The following is a 22,095-nucleotide window of genomic DNA, read 5'->3' as shown; positions in this document are numbered from 1 at the left end:
CGGATGACAATTAACAATTTTACGCAACCTTGACCTTTTGATCAAAAAAACAAAACAATTGCCTTCAAGCTTTTCATTGGTGAACCAATTCTGTGACCTGATGTGCAAATTCTATAAATTTCAGATCTTTCAGATGAAAAATAACAATTTTATGCAACCTTGACCTTTTGATCTAAAAAACAAAAACAATTGCCTTCTAGCTTTTGATTGGTGAAGCAATTATGTGACCTGATATGCAAATTCTATAAATTTCAGATCTTTCAGATGAAAAATAACAATTTTATGCAACCTTGACCTTTGACCTTTTGATCTAAAAAAAACAAAACAATTGCCTTCTACCTTTTGATTGGTGAACCAATTCTGCGACCCGATATTACAAATTCTATAAATTTCAGATCTTTCGGATGAAAAATAACAATTTTATGCAACCTCGACCTTTGACCGTTTGATCTTTAAAAAAATAATTGCCCTCTAGCTTTTGATTGGTGAACCAATTCTGTGACCTGAAGTGCAAATTCTATAAATGTCAGATCTTTCAGATGAAAAATAACAATTTTATGCAACCTTGACTTTTTGATCTAAAAGAACAAAACAATTGCCTTCTAGCTTTTGATTGGTGAACCAATTCTGCGACCCGATATTCAATTTCTATAAATTTCAGATCTTTCGGATGAAAAACAACAATTTTATGCAACCTTGACCTTTGACCTTTTGATCTAAAAAAAAAAATTGCTTTCTAGCTTTTGATTGGTGAACCATTTCTGTGACCTGATATGCAAATTCTATAAATTTCAGATCTTTCAGATGAAAAATAACAATTTTATGCAACCTTGACCTTTGACCTTTTGATCAAAAAACAAAACAAAAAAAAACAATTGCCCTCTAGCTTTTGATTGGTGAACCAATTCTGTGACCTGATATGCAAATTCAATAAATTTCAGATCTTTCAGATGAAAGATAACAATTTTATGCAACCTTGACCTTTTGATCTAAAAAAACAAAACAATTGCCTTCTAGCTTTTGATTGGTGAACCAATTCTGCGACCCAATATTCAAATTCTATAAATTTCAGATCTTTTGGATAAAATATAATAATTTTATGCAAACTTGACCTTTGACCTTTTGATCAAAAAAAACAAAATACAATTATTGCCTTCTACCTTTTGATTGGTGAACCAATTCTGTGACCCGATATTCAAATTCTATAAATTTCAGATCTTTTGGATGAAAAAGAACAATTTTATGCAACCTTGACCTTTGACCTTTTGATTAAAAAAACACCAACAATTGCCCTCTAGCTTTTGTTTGGTGAACCAATTCTGTGACCTGATATGCAAATTCTATGAATTTCAGATCTTTCGGATGAAAAAATAACAATTCTATGCAACCTTGACCTTTGACCTTTTGATCTAAAAAAACAAAAACAAAAAACAATTGCCCTCTAGCTTTTGAAAGGTGAACCAATTCTGTGACCTGATATGCAAATTCTATAAATTTCAGATTTCAGATGAAAAATAACAATTTTATGCAACCTTGACCTTTTGCTCTAAAAAAACAAAACAATTGCCTTCTAGCTTTTGATTGGTGAACCAATTCTGCGACCTGATATGCAAATTCTATGAATTTCAGATCTTTCGGATGAAAAATAACAATTTTATGCAACCTTGACCTTTGACCTTTTGATCTAAAAAAAAATTGCTTTCTAGCTTTTGATTGGTGAACCATTTCTGTGACCTGATATGCAAATTCTATAAATTTCAGATCTTTCAGATGAAAAATAACAATTTTATGCAACCTTGACCTTTGACCTTTTGATCAAAAAACAAAACAAAAAAAAACAATTGCCCTCTAGCTTTTGATTGGTGAACCAATTCTGTGACCTGATATGCAAATTCAATAAATTTCAGATCTTTCAGATGAAAGATAACAATTTTATGCAACCTTGACCTTTTGATCTAAAAAAACAAAACAATTGCCTTCTAGCTTTTGATTGGTGAACCAATTCTGCGACCCAATATTCAAATTCTATAAATTTCAGATCTTTTGGATAAAATATAATAATTTTATGCAAACTTGACCTTTGACCTTTTGATCAAAAAAAACAAAATACAATTATTGCCTTCTACCTTTTGATTGGTGAACCAATTCTGTGACCCGATATTCAAATTCTATAAATTTCAGATCTTTTGGATGAAAAAGAACAATTTTATGCAACCTTGACCTTTGACCTTTTGATCTAAAAAAAAATGCCTTCTAGCTTTTGATTGGTGAACCATTTCTGTGACCTGATATGCAAATTCTATAAATTTCAGATCTTTCAGATGAAAAATAACAATTTTATGCAACCTTGACCTTTGACCTTTTGATATAAAAAAAAACAACAAAAAACAATTGCCCTCTAGCTTTTGATTGGTGAACCAATTCTGTGACCTGATATGCAAATTCTATAAATTTCAGATCTTTCAGATGAAAAAGAACAATTTTATGCAACCTTGACCTTTTGATCTTAAACAAGTACAAAAAGTTTTAATGAAAACAAAAGCCGCGTCGATGTTACACAATGCCTAGATGCAGCTGTGCCTATAACGTCGATGTTATAGGCACAGGACATTCCTATTGATTCGATTACTTTATGTTATTTTTGTGCAAAGTGAAAATATATCTCGGCAATTTCCCGTCTGTTATTTCAGACGGTGTATGACTGACCATGCCGCGATTTAAAAAATATATATCTCGGCAATTTCCCATATGTGGCGACACGTGAACGAAGCTATCTCCTCTCTCCACATTATTGTGACGACGTATAAATTAAATATTTCATCGTGACGATTGTCATCAAATGGACGAATTTTTAATATATCTTGGCATTTTCCCATCTGTTATTTCGAGCGGTGTATGACTGACCATGCCGTGATTGTAAAAAATATATCTCAATGGACTTGAAGTTACAGGCCTTTGAGAATTCATTTCGTTCTATAAAGGGCAACTTTCATCGGATTTTCTTCCCGTTTTTTTTCAACCGAGTCTAAAACTATGTTAGCGACTGTGAAAAATGAAATGATAAATCGAATTTGATTTGAAAGAAAACTGTGTGAGAGAGGAAGACACCACGGACCGACAAAACAGGCCTCAAAGCTATGCGAGTTAATAAAATGATGGATATTTGTTTATATGAAGCCTCTCCCACAATGGGTGGAGCTATGGTTCCCAGAATGGGTGGAGCTTTGAGGTTTTGTCTTCTCTGCAAGAACAAGACCAAGAAGAAGAAGAACAAGAAGAACAACAACAACAGCAGAGGGCACTCTATGAGCAGCGTCTGCGACGCGGCTAAAAACAAAACAATTGCCTTCTAGCTTTTGATTGGTGAACCAATTCTGCGACCTGATATGCAAATTCTATGAATTTAAGATCTTTCGGATGAAAAATAACAATTTTATGCAACCTTGACCTTTGACCTTTTGATATAAAAAAAATTGCCTTCTAGCTTTTGATTGGTGAACCATTTCTGTGACCTGATATGCAAATTCTATAAATTTCAGATCTTTCAGATGAAAAATGTTTCGTCCGCTCGCAATTGGGATGCGCAAAAGGTTTTGTTATGAAAAATAACAATTTTATGCAACCTTGACCTTTGACCTTTTGATCGAAAAAAACAAAAAAAAAACCAATTGCCCTCTAGCTTTTGATTGGTGAACCAATTCTGTGACCTGATATGCAAATTCAATAAATTTCAGATCTTTCAGATGAAAGATAACAATTTTATGCAACCTTGACCTTTGACCTTTTGATCGAAAAACAACAAAAAACAATTGCCCTCTAGCTTTTGATTGGTGAACCAATTCTGTGACCTGATATGCAAATTCTATAAATTTCAGATCTTTCAGATGAAAAAGAACAATTTTATGCAACCTTGACCTTTTGATCTAAAAAAAACAAAACAATTGCCCTCTAGCTTTTGATTGGTGAACCAATTCTGCAACCTGATATGTAAATTCTATGAATTTCAGATCTTTCGGATGAAAAAGAACAATTTTATGCAATCTTGACCTTTGACCTTTTGATCTAAAAAAAATGCCTTCTAGCTTTTGATTGGTGAACCATTTCTGTGACCTGATATGCAAATTCTATAAATTTAAGATCTTTCAGATGAAAAATAACAATTTTATGCAACCTTGACCTTTGACCTTTTGATCGAAAAAACAAACAAAAAAAAACCAATTGCCCTCTTAGCTTTTGATTGGTGAACCAATTCTGTGACCTGATATGCAAATTCAATAAATTTCTGATCTTTCAGATGAAAGATAACAATTTTATGCAACCTTGACCTTTGACCTTTTGATCTAAAAACAACAAAAAAATTTGCCTTCCGGCTTTTGATTTGTGAACCATTTATTTGACCTGATATGCAAATTCTATGAATTTCAGATCTTTCAGATGAAAAATAACAATTTTATGCAACCTTGACCTTTGACCTTTTGATCGGGAAAAAAAATTGCCCTCTAGCTTTTGATTGGTGAACCAATTCTGTGACCTGATATGCAAATTCAATAAATTTCAGATCTTATAGATGAAAGATAACAATTTTATGCAACCTTGACCTTTGACCTTTTGATAATAAAAAAAAACAAAAAAACAATTGCCCTCTAGCTTTTGATTGGTGAACCAATTCTGTGACCTGATATGCAAATTCAATAAATTTCAGATCTTTCAGATGAAAGATAACAATTTTATGCAACCTTGACCTTTTGATCTAAAAAAAACAAAACAATTGCCTTCTAGCTTTTGATTGGTGAACCAATTCTGCGACCCGATATTCAAATTCTATAAATTTCAGATCTTTTGGATAAAATATAATAATTTTATGCAACCTTGACCTTTGACCTTTTGATCAAAAAAAACAAAATACAATTATTGCCTTCTAGCTTTTGATTGGTGAACCAATTCTGTGACCCGATATTCAAATTCTATAAATTTCAGATCTTTTGGATGAAAAAGAACAATTTTATGCAACCTTGACCTTTGACCTTTTGATTAAAAAAACACCAACAATTGCCCTCTAGCTTTTGATTGGTGAACCAATTCTGTGACCTGATATGCAAATTCTATAAATTTCAGATCTTTCAGATGAAAAATAACAATTTTATGCAACCTTGACCTTTTGATCTAAAAAAACAAAACAATTGCCTTCTAGCTTTTGATTGGTGAACCAATTCTGCGACCCGATATTCAAATTCTATAAATTTCAGATCTTTTGGATAAAAAATAACAATTCTATGCAACCTTGACCTTTGGATAAAAAAACAACAATTGCCTTCTAGCTTTTGATTGGTGAACCAATTATGTGACCTGACATGCAAATTCTATAAATTTCACATCTTTCAGATGAAAAATAACACTTTTATGCAACCTTGACCTTTTGATCTAAAAAAAAACAATTGCCTTATAGCTTTTGATTGGTGAACCAATTCTGCGACCCAATATGCAAATTCTATAAATCTCAAATCTTTCGGATGAAAAATAACAATTTTATGCAACCTTGACCTTTGACCTTTTGATCTAAAAAAAAAACAATTGCCATATAGCTTTTGATTGGTGAACCAATTCTGCGACCCGAAATGCAAATTCTATAAATTTCAGATCTTTCAGATGAAAAATAACAATTTTATGCAACCTTGACCTTTGACCTTTTGATCGGGAAAAAAAAATTGCCCTCTAGCTTTTGATTGGTGAACCAATTCTGTGACCTGATATGCAAATTCAATAAATTTCAGATCTTTTAGATGAAAGATAACAATTTTATGCAACCTTGACCTTTTGATCTAAAAACAACAAAAAACAATTGCCCTCTAGCTTTTGATTGGTGAACCAATTCTGTGACCTGATATGCAAATTCTATAAATTTCAGATCTTTCAGATGAAAAAGAACAATTTTATGCAACCTTGACCTTTTGATCTAAAAAAACAAAACAATTGCCTTCTAGCTTTTGATTGGTGAACCAATTCTGTGACCTGATATGCAAATTCTATAAATTTCAGATCTTTCAGATGAAAAATAAGTTTTATGCAAGCTTGACCTTTGACCTTTTGATCAAAACAAACAAACAATTTCCTTCTAGCTTTTGATTGGTGAACCAATTCTGCGACCCGATATTCAAATTCCATAAATTTCAGATCTTTTGGATGAAAAATAACAATTTTATGCAACCCTGACCTTTGACCTTTTGATAAGAAAAAACAACAATTGCCTTCTAGCTTTTGATTGGTGAACCAATTCTGCGACCCGATATGCAAGTTCTATAAATTTCAGATCTTTCGGATGAAAATTAACAATTTTACGCAACCTTGACCTTTTGATCAAAAAAACAAAACAATTGCCTTCAAGCTTTTCATTGGTGAACCAATTCTGTGACCTGATGTGCAAATTCTATAAATTTCAGATCTTTCAGATGAAAAATAACAATTTTATGCAACCTTGACCTTTTGATCTAAAAAACAAAAACAATTGCCTTCTAGCTTTTGATTGGTGAAGCAATTATGTGACCTGATATGCAAATTCTATAAATTTCAGATCTTTCAGATGAAAAATAACAATTTTATGCAACCTTGACCTTTGACCTTTTGATCTAAAAAAAACAAAACAATTGCCTTCTACCTTTTGATTGGTGAACCAATTCTGCGACCCGATATTACAAATTCTATAAATTTCAGATCTTTCGGATGAAAAATAACAATTTTATGCAACCTCGACCTTTGACCGTTTGATCTTAAAAAAAATAATTGCCCTCTAGCTTTTGATTGGTGAACCAATTCTGTGACCTGAGGTGCAAATTCTATAAATGTCAGATCTTTCAGATGAAAAATAACAATTTTATGCAACCTTGACTTTTTGATCTAAAAGAACAAAACAATTGCCTTCTAGCTTTTGATTGGTGAACCAATTCTGCGACCCGATATTCAATTTCTATAAATTTCAGATCTTTCGGATGAAAAATAACAATTTTATGCAACCTTGACCTTTGACCTTTTGATCTAAAAAAAAATTGCCTTCTAGCTTTTGATTGGTGAACCATTTCTGTGACCTGATATGCAAATTCTATAAATTTCAGATCTTTCAGATGAAAAATAACAATTTTATGCAACCTTGACCTTTTGATCAAAAAAAACAACAAAAAAAAAACAATTGCCCTCTAGCTTTTGATTGGTGAACCAATTCTGTGAGCTGATATGCAAATTCAATAAATTTCAGATCTTTCAGATGAAAGATAACAATTTTATGCAACCTTGACCTTTTGATCTAAAAAAACAAAACAATTGCCTTCTAGCTTTTGATTGGTGAACCAATTCTGCGACCCGATATTCAAATTCTATAAATTTCAGATCTTTTGGATAAAATATAATAATTTTATGCAACCTTGACCTTTGACCTTTTGATCAAAAAAAACAAAATACAATTATTGCCTTCTAGCTTTTGATTGGTGAACCAATTCTGTGACCCGATATTCAAATTCTATAAATTTCAGATCTTTTGGATGAAAAAGAACAATTTTATGCAACCTTGACCCTTGACCTTTTGATAAAAAAAACACCAACAATTGCCCTCTAGCTTTTGATTGGTGAACCAATTCTATGACCTGATATGCAAATTCTAAAAATTTCAGATCTTTCAGATGAAAGATAACAATTTTATGCAACCTTGACCTTTGACCTTTTGATCTAAAAAAACAAAAACAAAAAACAATTGCCCTCTAGCTTTTGAAAGGTGAACCAATTCTGTGACCTGATATGCAAATTCTATAAATTTCAGATTTCAGATGAAAAATAACAATTTTATGCAACCTTGACCTTTTGCTTAAAAAAACAAAACAATTGCCTTCTAGCTTTTGATTGGTGAACCAATTCTGCGACCCGATATTCAAATTCTATATATTTCAGATCTTTTGGATAAAAAATAACAATTCTATGCAACCTTGACCTTTGGATAAAAAAAACAATTGCCTTCTAGCTTTTGATTGGTGAACCAATTATGTGACCTGATATGCAAATTCTATAAATTTCACATCTTTCAGATGAAAAATAACAATTTTATGCAACCTTGACCTTTGACCTTTTGATCTAAAAACAAACAAACAATTGCCTTCTAGCTTTTGATTGGTGAACCAATTCTGCGACCCGATATTGAAATTCTATAAATTTCAGATCTTTTGGATGAAAAATAACAATTTTATGCAACCTTGACCTTTTGATCTAAAAAAAACAATTGCCTTATAGCTTTTGATTGGTGAACCAATTCTGCGACCCAATATGCAAATTCTATAAATTTCAGATCTTTCAGATGAAAAATAACAATTTTATGCAACCTTGACCTTTGGATCTAAAAAAAACAAAACAATTGCCCTCTAGGTTTTGATTGGTGAACCAATTCTGTGATCCGATATGCAAATTCTATAAATCTCAAATCTTTCGGATGAAAAATAACAATTTTATGCAACCTTGACCTTTGACATTTTGATCTTAAAAAAAACAACAATTGCCATATAGCTTTTGATTGGTGAACCAATTCTGCGACCCGATATGCAAATTCTATAAATTTCAGATCTTTTGGATGAAAAATAACAATTTTATGCAACCTTGACCTTTGACCTTTTGATTGAAAAAAACAACAATTGCCTTCTAGGTTTTGATTGGTGAACCAATTCTGTGACCTGATATGCAAATTCTATAAATTTCAGATCTTTTGGATGAAAAATAACGGTTTTATGCAACCTTGACCTTTTGATCTAAAAAAAACAATTGCCCTATAGCTTTTGATTGGTGAACCAATTCTGCGACCCGATATGCAAATTCTATAAATTTCAGATGAAAAATAACAATTTTATGCAACCTTGACCTTTGGATCTAAAAAAAACCAAACAATTGCCTTCTAGGTTTTGATTGGTAAACCAATTCTGCGACCCGATATGCAAATTCTATAAATTTCAGATGAAAAATAACAATTTTATGGAACTTTGACCTTTGGATCTAAAAAAAACAAAACAATTGCCTTCTAGGTTTTGATTGGTGAACCAATTTTGTGATCCGATATGCAAATTCTATAAATCTCAGATCTTTCGGATGAAAAATAACAATTTTATGCAACCTTGACCTTTGACCTTTTGATTTAAAAAAAAACCAATTGCCATATAGCTTTTGATTGGTGAACCAATTCTGCGACCTGATATGCAAATTCTAAAAATTTCAGATCGTTTGGATGAAAAATAACAATTTTATGCAACCTTGACCTTTGACCTTTTGATTGAAAAAAAACAACAATTGCCTTCTAGCTTTTGATTGGTGAATCAATTCTGTGACCCGATATGCAAATTCTATAAATTTCAGATCTTTTGGATGAAAAATAACAATTTTTACGCAACATTGACCTTTGCCCTTTTAGTCTAAAAAATAAACAATTGCCTTCTACCTTTTGATTGGTGAACCAATTCTGCGACCCGATTTGCAAATTCTATAAATTTCAGATCTTTCGGATGAAAAATAATTTTACGCAACCTTGACCTTTGACCTTTTGATCTAAAAAAACAAACAATTGCCTTCTAGGTTTTGATTGGGGAACCAATTCTGTGACCCGATATGCAAATTCTATAAATTTCAGATCTTTTGGATGAAAAATAACAATTTTTACGCAACATTGACCTTTGCCCTTTTAGTCTAAAAAATAAACAATTGCCTTCTACCTTTTGATTGGTGAACCAATTCTGCGACCCGATTTGCAAATTCTATAAATTTCAGATCTTTCGGATGAAAAATAATTTTACGCAACCTTGACCTTTGGATTTAAAAAAAAAAAACAATTGCCTTCTAGGTTTTGATTGGGGAACAAATTCTGTGACCTGATATGCAAATTCTTAACATTCTTGATCAATCAGATGAAAATTGATTTCATGTGACGCTGACCTTTGACCCTTTGACCAAATTATTAATTTGCCTTCTCCATGTTCTCATAATAAAGCTTTGTTGAAAATTTGATGACAAAATCTCAAATGATAAATAAAAAAAAAAGGTTACGGGGTTATTTATGGTCCAGACAGACACAAAGCACCGACTGCAAAACGTCATCTCGCGCTGCACGAGGTAAGGCCTAATTAAATTGAAATCAAGTAGTTCCTCTATAATAGGCTGACGTGCATAGACAGAGTCAGAGTGGACCAATTGTTAAACCCCGCTTTGCACTTCACACGTGCGGGTAAAAGGGTACTCCCAGTATTTTAACATATGAAACCTTTAACTTGCATCCAAAACATTTTCCCAACTTTCCCAATCAGACTCGTCTTTGTCTTTATGCTTGACACAGGTGAACAAAACGGTCATAATTTGTATTTAATCGCGTCCAGGCCCAGCAGGACTTCGCTTTCATTTGAAAGAGATCCGGATTGAGGGCTGTTTGGCAACCCCACAGGGCAGGAGCTAGAAATAAAATGTTGTGGGCAGTTGAAAGTCAATAAACTCTGGTTTGTTGGTGTGGGGAGGAGTATAGGAGGGCGGAATGGGCAAGAAAGGGTAAACAATGCCAGACATCTTTGAGCCTGTTTGCCAATCCTTCCGTTGAGCTTCCCACAGGAGAAGGCCCGTTTTTATTATCACAGCTACATCTAAAGCCCACAGCTTTTAACCTAAATGAATATGAAAGGTTTTGGAACCGATTTCATCTTACAAATGAATTATACATCACTGGAGACGTGACTAAGACATATTTACACTGGAAAGCTCAATTCGGTCTGATTTCATATCAGACTCCTTCCTCCACTTCAGTCGCTTAGTTTCCATCTGTTCTCGAGTTTGAAAGAAAACAACAGCAACTTTATATTGTCCCAAATGCACGTTGCTGATGGAATATACAATGTCCAAGCAATAATTATTGGAGAAGATTTAATCCACAATGTGCAAACTGGATGGAACATGTACCAAGGAAAAACAACAATCTTCACAGCACTAGAACACCTATACAACCAAGTACAAGTACATGTACTCTCCGATACCAACACGACATACATCCTATTCAAACTTCTTTGGTTACAACTAAAACATTTAACAATCCTATACTTGATTGAAAAACAAACATGTGCTTTATTAATACACGTATTTCTCTACGTACAGAAATTCAATTGCACTGAGCACGTACCATGAACAAATATGGCGTCGTGCAATGGCGATCAATGTTTATCAAGTGCTTTTACATTATGTAGACATTTACGAGCGAGGACAACACACATTAGATCCAAGTATTTAACCACACAATCGACACACCACAAAGAATGGCTCAGATGTTCCAAAGTACCTAGTACGGTCTGGCTTCCTCCCCGTCGCCCCTTATACAATCATGGCTCACCTACCGAAATCACCTAGTCTTAGTGCATTGACAGGATGGTGCAGAGGTAGCATACTTACCTTTGAGCGGTCTGGTCTTGGTTCAACTACCAACCCGACTAATAAACTACCAGGTTAGAGGTACGGGGACAGGGCGTTGCATCGCAATGTGCGCCGTCTCTCGGATAGACATAAAGCTGTGTGTGAAGTCTGCCGACATTAGGACATTGAATATCCTTCAGGGTCTTTTGGCGAAGAGTAGGCGAATTATTGGCCACGCGTTCGCTAAAATCCAATTACACCCTCTCTAACCTACAGGGGGGGGGGGGGGGTGGAGGGGTGGAGGGGTGGAGGGCACACATCAACGACTTTATCCTGTCCCCGAGCCACATCAACGACTCTCTGCTCACCTTCACTTTTTCATTCCCCTTTTCTCCCACCTCTGGAACAAGCTCCCTCACTCCCTTCAATCCCACTCCTCCCTCCAGGTCTTTAAAACAGCTGTTCACCACCATCTCTTATCTTCCCCCATCCAAAACCTTGATCTTTTCTACTCCCGTTAATTCACACCAGATCCACTTTTTTGAAATACCGACTTCTGTCCTGGAAGTCCTAGCAGTGTCCATGTATTTTTTTTTAACCCCACCCACCCCCCTTCCCATGCCTCCTCCCCCCAAACCCACTCCCTCCCACAGATCTCCCGATGTCCCTGCTCTCAAATGTTGTACTTGTGTGCTTCCCCCTCTCTCCCCATCTTGTCTACCGCTCCCTTTATTTCGTCTTATGTGTCCGTTTGTTTTTTTGTCATAAATGTTAGCTCTTACATGAGCCTCGATCTTGTATACAAAAAAAAAAACCCCTTACAATGATGGATCCCAGTAACCAGGTGCTGCGCATAAGAGAAGAATGCCAAATTTGATAAACCGTGCACCCATCTATAAATGATGCCAGTTTTAATGACACATCACATTTCACAGAGAACGTAATCAAAGCAGCAAAGGTAATGAGGCAGAAATTATGCTTCAGAAATAACATAGTAAGGTACGTTTCATCCTCTAGTACTCAAAAGCGAATAGAATGAAAAAATTACCATCGTAACAAACAAATGGTTTCACTGGGAAAGCCTCTTCTTCTTCTTCTTCTAATTTTTTTGCTTGGTCATTTATTGCACAAAGCTTTAGTAGCCAATTAACCATGTAGTGTCGTCAACATAATCGTTGCTGGCATCTGGAGAAGAGGCTTTTATATCGGTGATCTTGCAGTTCACCTGGAGGTCCATTTGCCCCTTCGTCACATCCACCTGTGGGTTAACGAATAGCCTTTGCGGTGCGCACACATGATCGATCGCAGTGTAATTGGCAATAGATGGGGAGTCCTGATTTGAACTCAACGGCACGGTTGGACTAACACTTGTACAAGAACACAGCGTCACTTCCGACATCTTCGTTGCTCCTGCATCATTTGGTTGCTTGAAATCTCTGAGGCTTTGCAACGTTTCTGGCTGTTTCACTGGCATTGGTATCATTATAGGTTGTGTTTGAAAAACAGTTTTGGGATTTAAAGTGCTAACTGTGCTTCCATAGCTCCACAAGTCGAAAAGTGAATTGGAAGTTTTGTGCAGTTTGTCATTTTCCAAATTCAAAGCACCCTGTATGTCCTGCTTTACTGGACCCAGGCTGTTGTTCGGAGCAGTCAGTGATTGTTCTCTAGCCATAGGTTCTTCCAGAACCTGAACAAAGCTGTCATTCTCCTCATTTATTTGCTTACGGGCATGGTGGTCGTCGACATACATCGTCTTCAAAATAACGTTCCCTTGACAGTCCAAGCTAGCAACCTGCTTGTAGGCCTCTGGATCCAAATGAGGTTTCGTCACAAACAGCAAGCTTTCTGGTCCTTCTTCCTGGATTTCTCCTGCAATGCTGTGGTAACTGTCCTGGTTTTCTTCTTCAAGGTTTGTTGAGAAAGTTGTAGGTTTGATTGTGGTCGCGTGATCTGCACCTTGATCCTTGCTTGTACATGAGTTTTCAGGACCATCGGTAGCCAACTGGCACTGATCAGCAGATGTGGATGTCTGGTCTTCCGCTTGGCTCGCGTGTTTACTTTCTGACCCTGGGGGATTCTTGAGCAAGCTCTGCTGTTCTCCTTTAGCCTCAATTTTTCCTTTTTGCTCCGAATCGACTTCCAGAACTTTGAGCCACTGCTCTTCCTTGTATCGAAGCAGATCACTCCCGTGGAAGGATCCTAAAGTGCGCTCAAACTCTTTCACTGGTGCTTTCTGCAAAGGAATGCAGGACATGATGTTGACTCTAGAGCAAAACAAGTCGAAACTTCCAATGAATAATATCAAGGTATAACTCGGAGATAGATGCACCTTAAACATCTCAGGATCGATGCCACGGATCTTGGGGACAGGAACAGGAGTGAACATCCATTTGGCAATTCTGAAAGCAAAGAAAACCCCCAACAATAGTCATTTAAAATGTCACCCCACACATGCTTCAAACTTAAAACAACTTTACCTTGTTTTTTAATTGCATGGAAAGCTCATGGAAAAAATACTGTGAAACTTTATTACTATGTAATAACATTGCACTTTTGTGTTTTTGCGTCATTAATAATCTAGTAATCTTACATTAATTCACCAAATATCCGTCCATCCGTTCGAAGGTACCGCAAAAACGGCTGAACAGATCGCAACGATATTTTGGGTGGGTAATCCTAGGACCCCCTGGAGTAAAATAGGCTATATTGTTTTTCCAATTTTTCCAAGTTTGCCAATTTTCCCAAACACGATGGAATAATATTTACCGAGATGAACAGTGATGTGGCTTTTGTTGAAATTCTGCAAATACTGTTTAGATTTTGATGAGAATTACGAACCTGCAGCGAATGCGGAAGTGGACAGATGACGGCAATGCGCGGGTTTGATAATATCCCAATACAACCTTCATTCCTTCGTAATGTTAAATCGTTAAACGTTAATCGTGTTAAACGTTTTGTTAAAGTATCAATTGATGATTTGAAATGAGTGAATACAATTACGATTTTGAATTCGTAATTGTGTTCACCCAACCGTACGGAACTTCACATCAGGATTTAAATATTTGTTTAGGTCACGAATGTAGTTAAAAGTTTATTTTTTATATTAATGTTATTTCATTTGTGATTGGAGTTGTGCTGTTTGGAATGAAAAAAAGAGATATCGAGTTCAAGTGAATGACGGAATGCCGTGACGGTTTCTACTTTCTAAACGTGAATTCGCGGATCGCTATATGCAGATTCGCCAATGACTGGGTATAGAACAAACGTACCCGTTTGTTTGCGAACGGGTACGTTTTTGGTGGAAGTCCTTCACGAACTTGCTGTCCATGTCTGACGTGCGACTGAAGATGCTACAGGAATGTGGAATTTATTGGTTTCATGCTTTAGCATTCACCATTTCTGCATTGCCTGTTTGCTTATGGCCTCCCACCCATGCGTAGCACGGGTACTTCACTAGTATCTAGGAATAGATGTTTCAGTTGTTGTGAGTTGAGTTTCTTTACTCCACACCAACAACACAACAGACATTTGAAGGCCATTTTCCCTGCTAGAGTGGGGGTTGGCCTTGCGGGCCCCATGACAATCTTCTCCATTTTGCCCTATTTTCTGCATCATCATTTTCTTCATCATCTATTTTCTACATTTTGCCTATATTCTTTACTCTACACCGAAAAAAGATAATGAAAAACTTTTTCAATCACCTTTTTTTCAATCAACTTTTTCAATCAATCAAAAATCATCAATCACCTTTTTGAATAAAAAGACACATGCAAATATACAAATATACAAATTACATATACAAAAAATATACAAATATACAAATATACACAATATACAAATTCAAATGGGATGTGGATTATTTGCATTTGCACTTTAGAAGTGGTGAAGCACTCGTGCAACAGGTAAGGAAGTTTCTGAAGCTTATAACTGAATTTTTTGTCAATATTATTTCTCACAAACTCTCTCTCATATATGATACATATTGATGTGGAAACGGTTAACACGGATAGGGTAGACTAGCTATGAACCGCCTTTAGAGGCCATTTCCCCCCGCAGAGCAAGGGTTGGCCTTTTTCGGGCCCCGTGGTCCCCTTTTTTGACGCAATGCTTTATGGCCGGATGCCCTTCCTGCCGCCAACCTGTTAGTCGGCTCTTGCGACACGCAGGGAATTACCAGTGAACTGGTACTCAATTTGCCGACCTCGGAAGGATGGTAGGCTGAGTCAAACCCAGGATCCTAGGATCCCAAGCCAGCACCCTAACCACTAAGCCAAAACCAACAAGGTAGACTAGCTATGTCATTAATAAATGTCTAGCTTCGGTGTTTGGTTTCTGAGTGAAATGATAGATCACGTGTCGGTGTTTATCGAAAAAAACAAAAGTGTTTCCTGCTCTTCTGTAATGTGTCCAAAAGCCCCACCACAATCCCACCTCCCTAATCCTCTAACTCGGTCCCATGAGTGATCTGTCTAAATGTGCTCTTTGGAAATGGTTACAACAGCTACTCTGCATACATCGTGCACCACCTCCTAACCTCACAAAGGAGGTAAAATAGTCACAAAGGTATGGGCACGACACCTCAGCGACTGTGCAAGAGGTAGAGGCATGTCCCCAAGGATTAAAAACTTTGACAACATCAGCGCATGACCAATCAGTGTGCCAGGCTGAGCATGGTTGTGAGATTCTAAAATCCGTACAGAGCTGCGAGCAGTTGTAGAGTTGTTGGAGAGAGCTACGAGCAGTTGTTGGAGAGAGTTACGAGGACTTGTAGAGAGTTGTTGGAGAGCGCAATAAAGTTGTTAGAGAATGTGTGCATGCATTGGTTTGGTGCGCGTTGCTATAGTGAGTGGTGAGTTCGAGTGGAGGGACTTGAACCAGCTGGAGAAACATTTCTGTCTGTCTGTCTTTCTGTCTTTGTCTTTGTCTTTCTCTCTCTCTCTCTCTCTCTCTCTCTCTCTCTCTCTCTCTCTCTCTATCTCTCTATCTCTCTCTCTCTCTCTCTATCTCTCTATCTCTCTGTCTCTCTCTCTCTCTGTCTCTCTCTCTCTCTGTCTCTGTTTTCCCTCCATTTTGAATAAATCCTGTTCTGTTTCACTAATGAAGCATTGGTTGATGCACAGTCTGTAATTGGGAACATAAAACCATGGTGTGAGTAAAACCAGCACCGTTGGAAATTTACGCCAAAACCTCATTTGGAAGTTACAAATGCAGTGGTTCATCCCGGGTTTTCCCTCAGCCAATCTTTTCGAACTGACAAACTCATCATGGGTGATGGGCTCGTTGGAGTTACTTTGCATGGAACAATGATTAAAATATCTATACGGCTTTCCTGGCAGACATTGTCGCAGTCCCATGGTCTCTCTGTCGCTAAATTGGTGACCGTGCAGGTGGGAGATTTCACCATGTCACCAATATAATGGTCATCCGGGTGAACACATTTGAACTAGAAAGCATCGAAAAATGCAAACCGCGTCAACGTCCGTTTTTATTCTGCCGTCTTCTTCTTCTTCTTCCGTTTCCTCAAGATTATGAAAACAGTTTAAAACAAGACAGAAAGTCTAACAGCGGCGTAGCCGGGCTTGTAAAATATTATAAACCACAAACACATGTGATTAGCTTTTTAAACAGTTGCTAATGCTGTTTATAACATTAAAAAGAAATTTGGAGGAATCCTGACATCCATGAGGTAAGTTTTACTTACAGAACTGAGGGAAGATCTACTGTAATCTATATACCCCACAATGATTGGATTAATAACATGCTATCAAAAAACGGAGGCGAATTCCTTACTTCCACGGTTGTTAGTACCGTACACCGCTTATGATTGATTCATAAACCATACACTGCTTCAATCCATTAACTTTGTATTCACAACATTGGGATTAAAGTGTTATGGTCATATTTACTATATTATTATTATTATTATTACTATTATTACGAAAACGATACTACTGAAACGATACACTACTGTATTAAGAATCCTGGGCTTAATTTGTCTGAAACGGCCCGAAGGTGAGGCATGAAGCCTAAGGCCTATATGCACTGTTTTGTTGGAAGAGACGTAACGCCAATGCTTTCGATATTTCATGGTCATTTTAACAATCGATTTATTTCTGTTTCACACTGAATGAAAAACGTCAAGGTAGAGCAGGGCGATTGTGATATATGACAGGTTCGACGATACGTTCGGCCTGAACAAAATTGGAATCAAAATGCGGAGTGTATAGTCAGCTGCCATACCTCCGTAATGACATCAGACGTTATCACATCACCGTGCCATGTGACCAGATCCTCAACTCTGATTGGTATATGTTTGAGGGGACATACAGATGGACAAACTGTTCTAGATGGCTTTGCCCTATGGGCTACGCCATAAAAATACAAAATGAAAATTGATTATTTTATGCAGCCTTGACTTTTGAGCTTTAGAATAAGAAAAATAATCAGCTTCTAGCTTTTGATTGGTGAACCAATTCCATGACGCAATATGCAAATTCTTAAAATTGCAGGTCATTCGGTTGAAAAATTGATGATTTTATGTGATGCTGACCTTTGAACTTTTAATCAAATTATTAATTTTGCCTTCCCCATGTTCGTACTCTCATAATAAAGCTTTGTGGAGAATTTGATGACAAAACTCAAATGGTAAATTGAAATTTCATGTCAATTGAATGTAAATTGATGATTTAGTAGACACTGACCTTTGACCTTTTGACAAAACTATTAATTTGTCTTCTCCATATTCTGATAAAACTTTGGTGAAAATTTGACGACAAAACTCAAATGGTAAATTTCAGGTCTGGATGAAAATTGATGATCTTCGGTGATGCTGACCTTTAACCTTTTGACAAAATTATTCTTTTGTCTTTTTTTTTTTTTTTGGGGGATACAACATCGAGGCTCGTGAAAGAGCGAACATTAATCACACAGAAAGACAAACCGACACATAAAACATATAACATCGGGAGCAGTAGACAAGATGGGGAGAGAGGGGGAAGGACACAAACACAACATTTGAGAGCAGGGAGACATGGAGACATCGAAAGATCTGTGGGAGGGAGAGGGCTTTGGGGGGGGGAGGCATGGGAAGGGGGGGTGGGAGAGGTATAAAACATATGGACACTGCCAGGACTTCCAGGAAAGAAGTTGGAATTTCAAACAAGGTGGATCTGGGGTGAATTAGTGAGGGGTAGAAAATATCAAGATTTTGGATGGGGGAAGATAAGAGATGGTGGTGAACAGCTGTTTTAAAGACCTGGAGGGAGAAGTGGGATTGAAGGGAGTGTGGGAGTTTGTTCCAGAGGTGGGAGAAAAGAGGAATGAAAGAGTGAAGGTGAGCAGAGAGCCGAGATTTCGGCAGTTTAACCATCAGAGGGTTGCTGGCAGATCTTGTGCGACCTGTAGGAATATTTGGGGGACAGAGCACAGAGAGAGCTGGGGGAGCAAGGCCGGGGAGGAGTCGGTAGAAGACAGAAAGACCACCTACCTGCCTGCGGTGAGTGAGTGAAAGGCCCTCAGAGATAGCTTCATCGCGGGAGATTCCAATGATTCTGAAAGCTTTGGTTTCAACAGCGTGAAGCAGAGCTAGGTGTGAGGCAGGAGCACCGGTCCATAGGGGAGAACAGTATTCCATTGAGCTGCGGATGAAAGCCTTGTATGTGGTGAGGAGCTCAGGTGTGCCTAGGAAGGACTTCGCACGACGGAGGGTGCCCAGTCGGCGACTGGCTTTGGAGGCCAGCTTGGAAATGTGGTTTTCCCAAGAAAGATCATGGCAGATAGTGAGACCCAAAAGCTTGAGCGACAGAACTTATTGGAGAGGATTGTTGAGAAAGTAGATGGGAGAGTTGTCCAGTCGATCTTTTCGGAGAGACATAGTAAGAGTGTGAGATTTGTCAGGATTGAAAGACATGTTCCACTTGTTTGACTAGTCTGTGATTTTGTCCAGGTCTTCAGAGAGTGAGGAGGCTGCAGACTGCCGATCTGAGGGAAGAGGAATGGAGCGGCAGAGAGTGGAGTCATCAGCAAAGAGATAGAGAGGATTTTCCAGAGAGTCGGAGAGATCATTGATAAAGACCAGAAAAAGCACAGGGCCAAGAACACTGCCTTGGGGAACTCCAGCCTGAACAGGAAGGGGAGATGAGAGAAATCCATTCAGGGCCACACGTTGACTATGACCAGAGAGGAAGTCCGCAAGCCATGCATGGAGATTTCCATGGATATCATAGGAGGAGAGTTTGGTGAGCAGAGCTGGGTGCCAGACCGTATCGAAGGCACGTGATATGTCAAGGGAGACAGCTCTGATTTCCTGTTTGGCATTTAGGACCTCCATCCATTGTTGAGACAGCAGAAGCAGCATGTCCAGAGTAGAGTGACCTGGTCTGAAACCAAATTGATGATCAGAGATCAAGCCATTGGAGAAGAGCAAAGATTTCATATCTGAAGCAATGATGGATTCCATGACTTTGCTGATAATTGGGAGCAGGCTGATTGGTCTGTAGTTGCAAGGATCTGTTTTTGCACCTTTTTTGTGTAAAGCAGTAATGTTTGCTGATTTCCAGGATGCTGGCAGATGACCTTGAGCAAAAGATAGGGTGAAAAGAACAGAGAGATGGTGAGATAGAGCGGCGGAGCAGGATTTTAGGACCCGTGGGCTGATGCCGTCTGGTCCAGTTGCAGAATCAGAGTCGAGGTTAGACAAAAACTCCTCCACCTTGTCAGGAGAGAAGGACACAGAGTCCAGGAGCAGTTGGGTTCGACTGGGAAAGGTGGGAACAGAGAGAGATGGGTTTGGGACTAAAGATTTTGAGGCAAACACAGGGTTGAGGCATTCGGCTTTGTCACGTGCGATGTCAACTGTGTGGCCATTTGAGATAAGGGAGGGGATGGAGGGGGAACAAACACCAGAAACGGATTTGACCAGACACCACCAGGATTTGGAGGAAGGAGACAGGTTTGAGAGTTCATTCTTGAGTGTGGAGAGATAGTGCTTCCTGGCACTCCTGAGGGTAGACACACACTTGTTCCGAGCTTGGTGGAAGGAACTGAGATTGCCTTCAGTTGGATTAGCCTTCCAAGAGGCAAAGGCAAGTTGTTTCAGGGCAACTGCCTCACCACAAGATTCAGTGTACCATGGACGGGAGGAAGGGCAAGACAACTGAAGACGAGATGGGATAAATCTGTGCATGAGAGAGAGCAGTTTGCTTTGGAAGAATTCCCAGGAAGAATTGATGTCAGAGGCAGTGGAGATTGGAGACCAATCCAGACATTTGATGGCTGCTTGAAGACCGTCCCAGTCGGCCTGAGTGAAATGCCAGACTCGTCGACGCTGAGGAGGCTCTCTGAGAATGGCCAGAGAGATGTCCACTTTGACAAGCACATGATCAGAAGAACCGATTGGAGCAGAAGAAGAGCAGCAGACGTTAGCAGGGAAGTTTGTCATAACCAAGTCTAGAAGAGAAGATACTCCATTGGCTGAGATCTGGGTCGGGAAATTGACAGATTGTGTCAATCCCGGTGAGTCACAGAAGTCCTTTGCTGAGGTGCCATGACTGGTGAGAGAGGAACCCACACCCAACCAGCTGGCATGATGACAGTTGAAGTCATGACATATGAGGAAGAGAGAGTTTGTCTTTGCTATAGAACTTCCATTTTAGAATTATGGAGGCCACTGTGCTCTTGGGAACCTTCAATGCAGCAGGGATTTTTTTGTCGGCTTCCCCAGATCTGTGCCTCGACAAAATCCTGTATCTGAGCTCTGCAGCAGTTCCTTCGACCTCATGGCTTGGTTTTTGCTCTGATATGCATTGTCAGCTGTGAGACCTTAAATAGAGAGGTGTGTGCCTTTCCAAATCATGTCCAATCAATTGAATTTACCACAGGTGGACTCCAATCAAGGTGTAGAAACATCTCAAAGATGATCAAGAGAAATGGGAGGCACCTGAGCTAAATTTCAAGTGTCATAGCAAAGGGTCTGAACACTTATGTCAATGTGATATTTCAGTTTTTTCTTTTTAATAAATTTGCAAAACTTTCTAAAATCCTGTTTTCTCTTTGTCATTATGGGGTATTGAGTGTAGATTGATGAGGGAAAAAATGAATTTAAACGATTTCAGCATAAGGCTGCAACATAACAAAATGTGAAAAAAGTGAAGGGGTCTGAATACTTTCTGAATGCACTGTATATATATATATATATATATATATATAGATATATATATATATATATATATATATATATATTATATTATATATATATACACACACACCTGTTTAAGGTTAACCCAGTTAACATTGTTTTGTTATAATGTCTATACTAATGAGATAGCAAAGCTTCACAGAACGTCATGGTTATTTACTCGCTATTACATTGTTGGTGAAATAAATGTCATGTAAAGTCCTCAGTGCTACTTTGGAATTTATAAAGGAAAGAAGAGGCAGAGCAGCAAGCAGTCGACCATTGATGGTTTTTTAGGGAGTGAGAAAAACATACATCTCAACAGCCAGCAGAAGCCTTCACATCACAGTGGGGACGAGAACCCTCCGGATGTCAGTGACTCACCACCATCCCACTGTCCACCATCCAGCAATTGATTATTTCCATGTACTAAAGGGTGATTTTTTGTGGTTTCTTTTAAATGTATTTACATCACTGTGTTACAATATACAATACAGACTATATAAACAATGAAAAGTGTG

The 22,095-nt window shown here is 37.8% G+C and overlaps 1 protein-coding gene across 4 annotated transcripts in view; it reads right to left on the bottom strand.

Annotated features, from left to right (window-relative positions):
- Positions 1-10,903: 10,903 nt before the first annotated feature.
- Positions 10,904-22,095, bottom strand: part of LOC137417604 (uncharacterized) — a 178,012-nt gene continuing 166,820 nt past the window's right edge. For all 4 annotated transcript variants that reach the window (XM_068103506.2, XM_068103507.2, XM_078769736.1 and 1 more), the window contains 2 exons: positions 13,730-13,799; positions 10,904-13,633 (listed from right to left, as the gene is read on the bottom strand). In XM_068103506.2, coding sequence (XP_067959607.2) covers positions 12,536-13,633; positions 13,730-13,799 — 1,168 coding nt within the window. In that variant the 3' untranslated portion in view covers positions 10,904-12,535. The remainder of the gene's footprint in view (positions 13,634-13,729; positions 13,800-22,095) is intronic.

The sequence above is a fragment of the Myxine glutinosa genome, chromosome 1, assembly GCF_964187855.1.
Source record: "Myxine glutinosa chromosome 1, kmMyxGlut1.1, whole genome shotgun sequence".
In the NCBI taxonomy this organism is placed as follows: domain Eukaryota; kingdom Metazoa; phylum Chordata; class Myxini; order Myxiniformes; family Myxinidae; genus Myxine; species Myxine glutinosa.
Note: the sequence above shows the minus strand (reverse complement) of the source record. Positions and strands in the feature narration are given on the sequence as shown.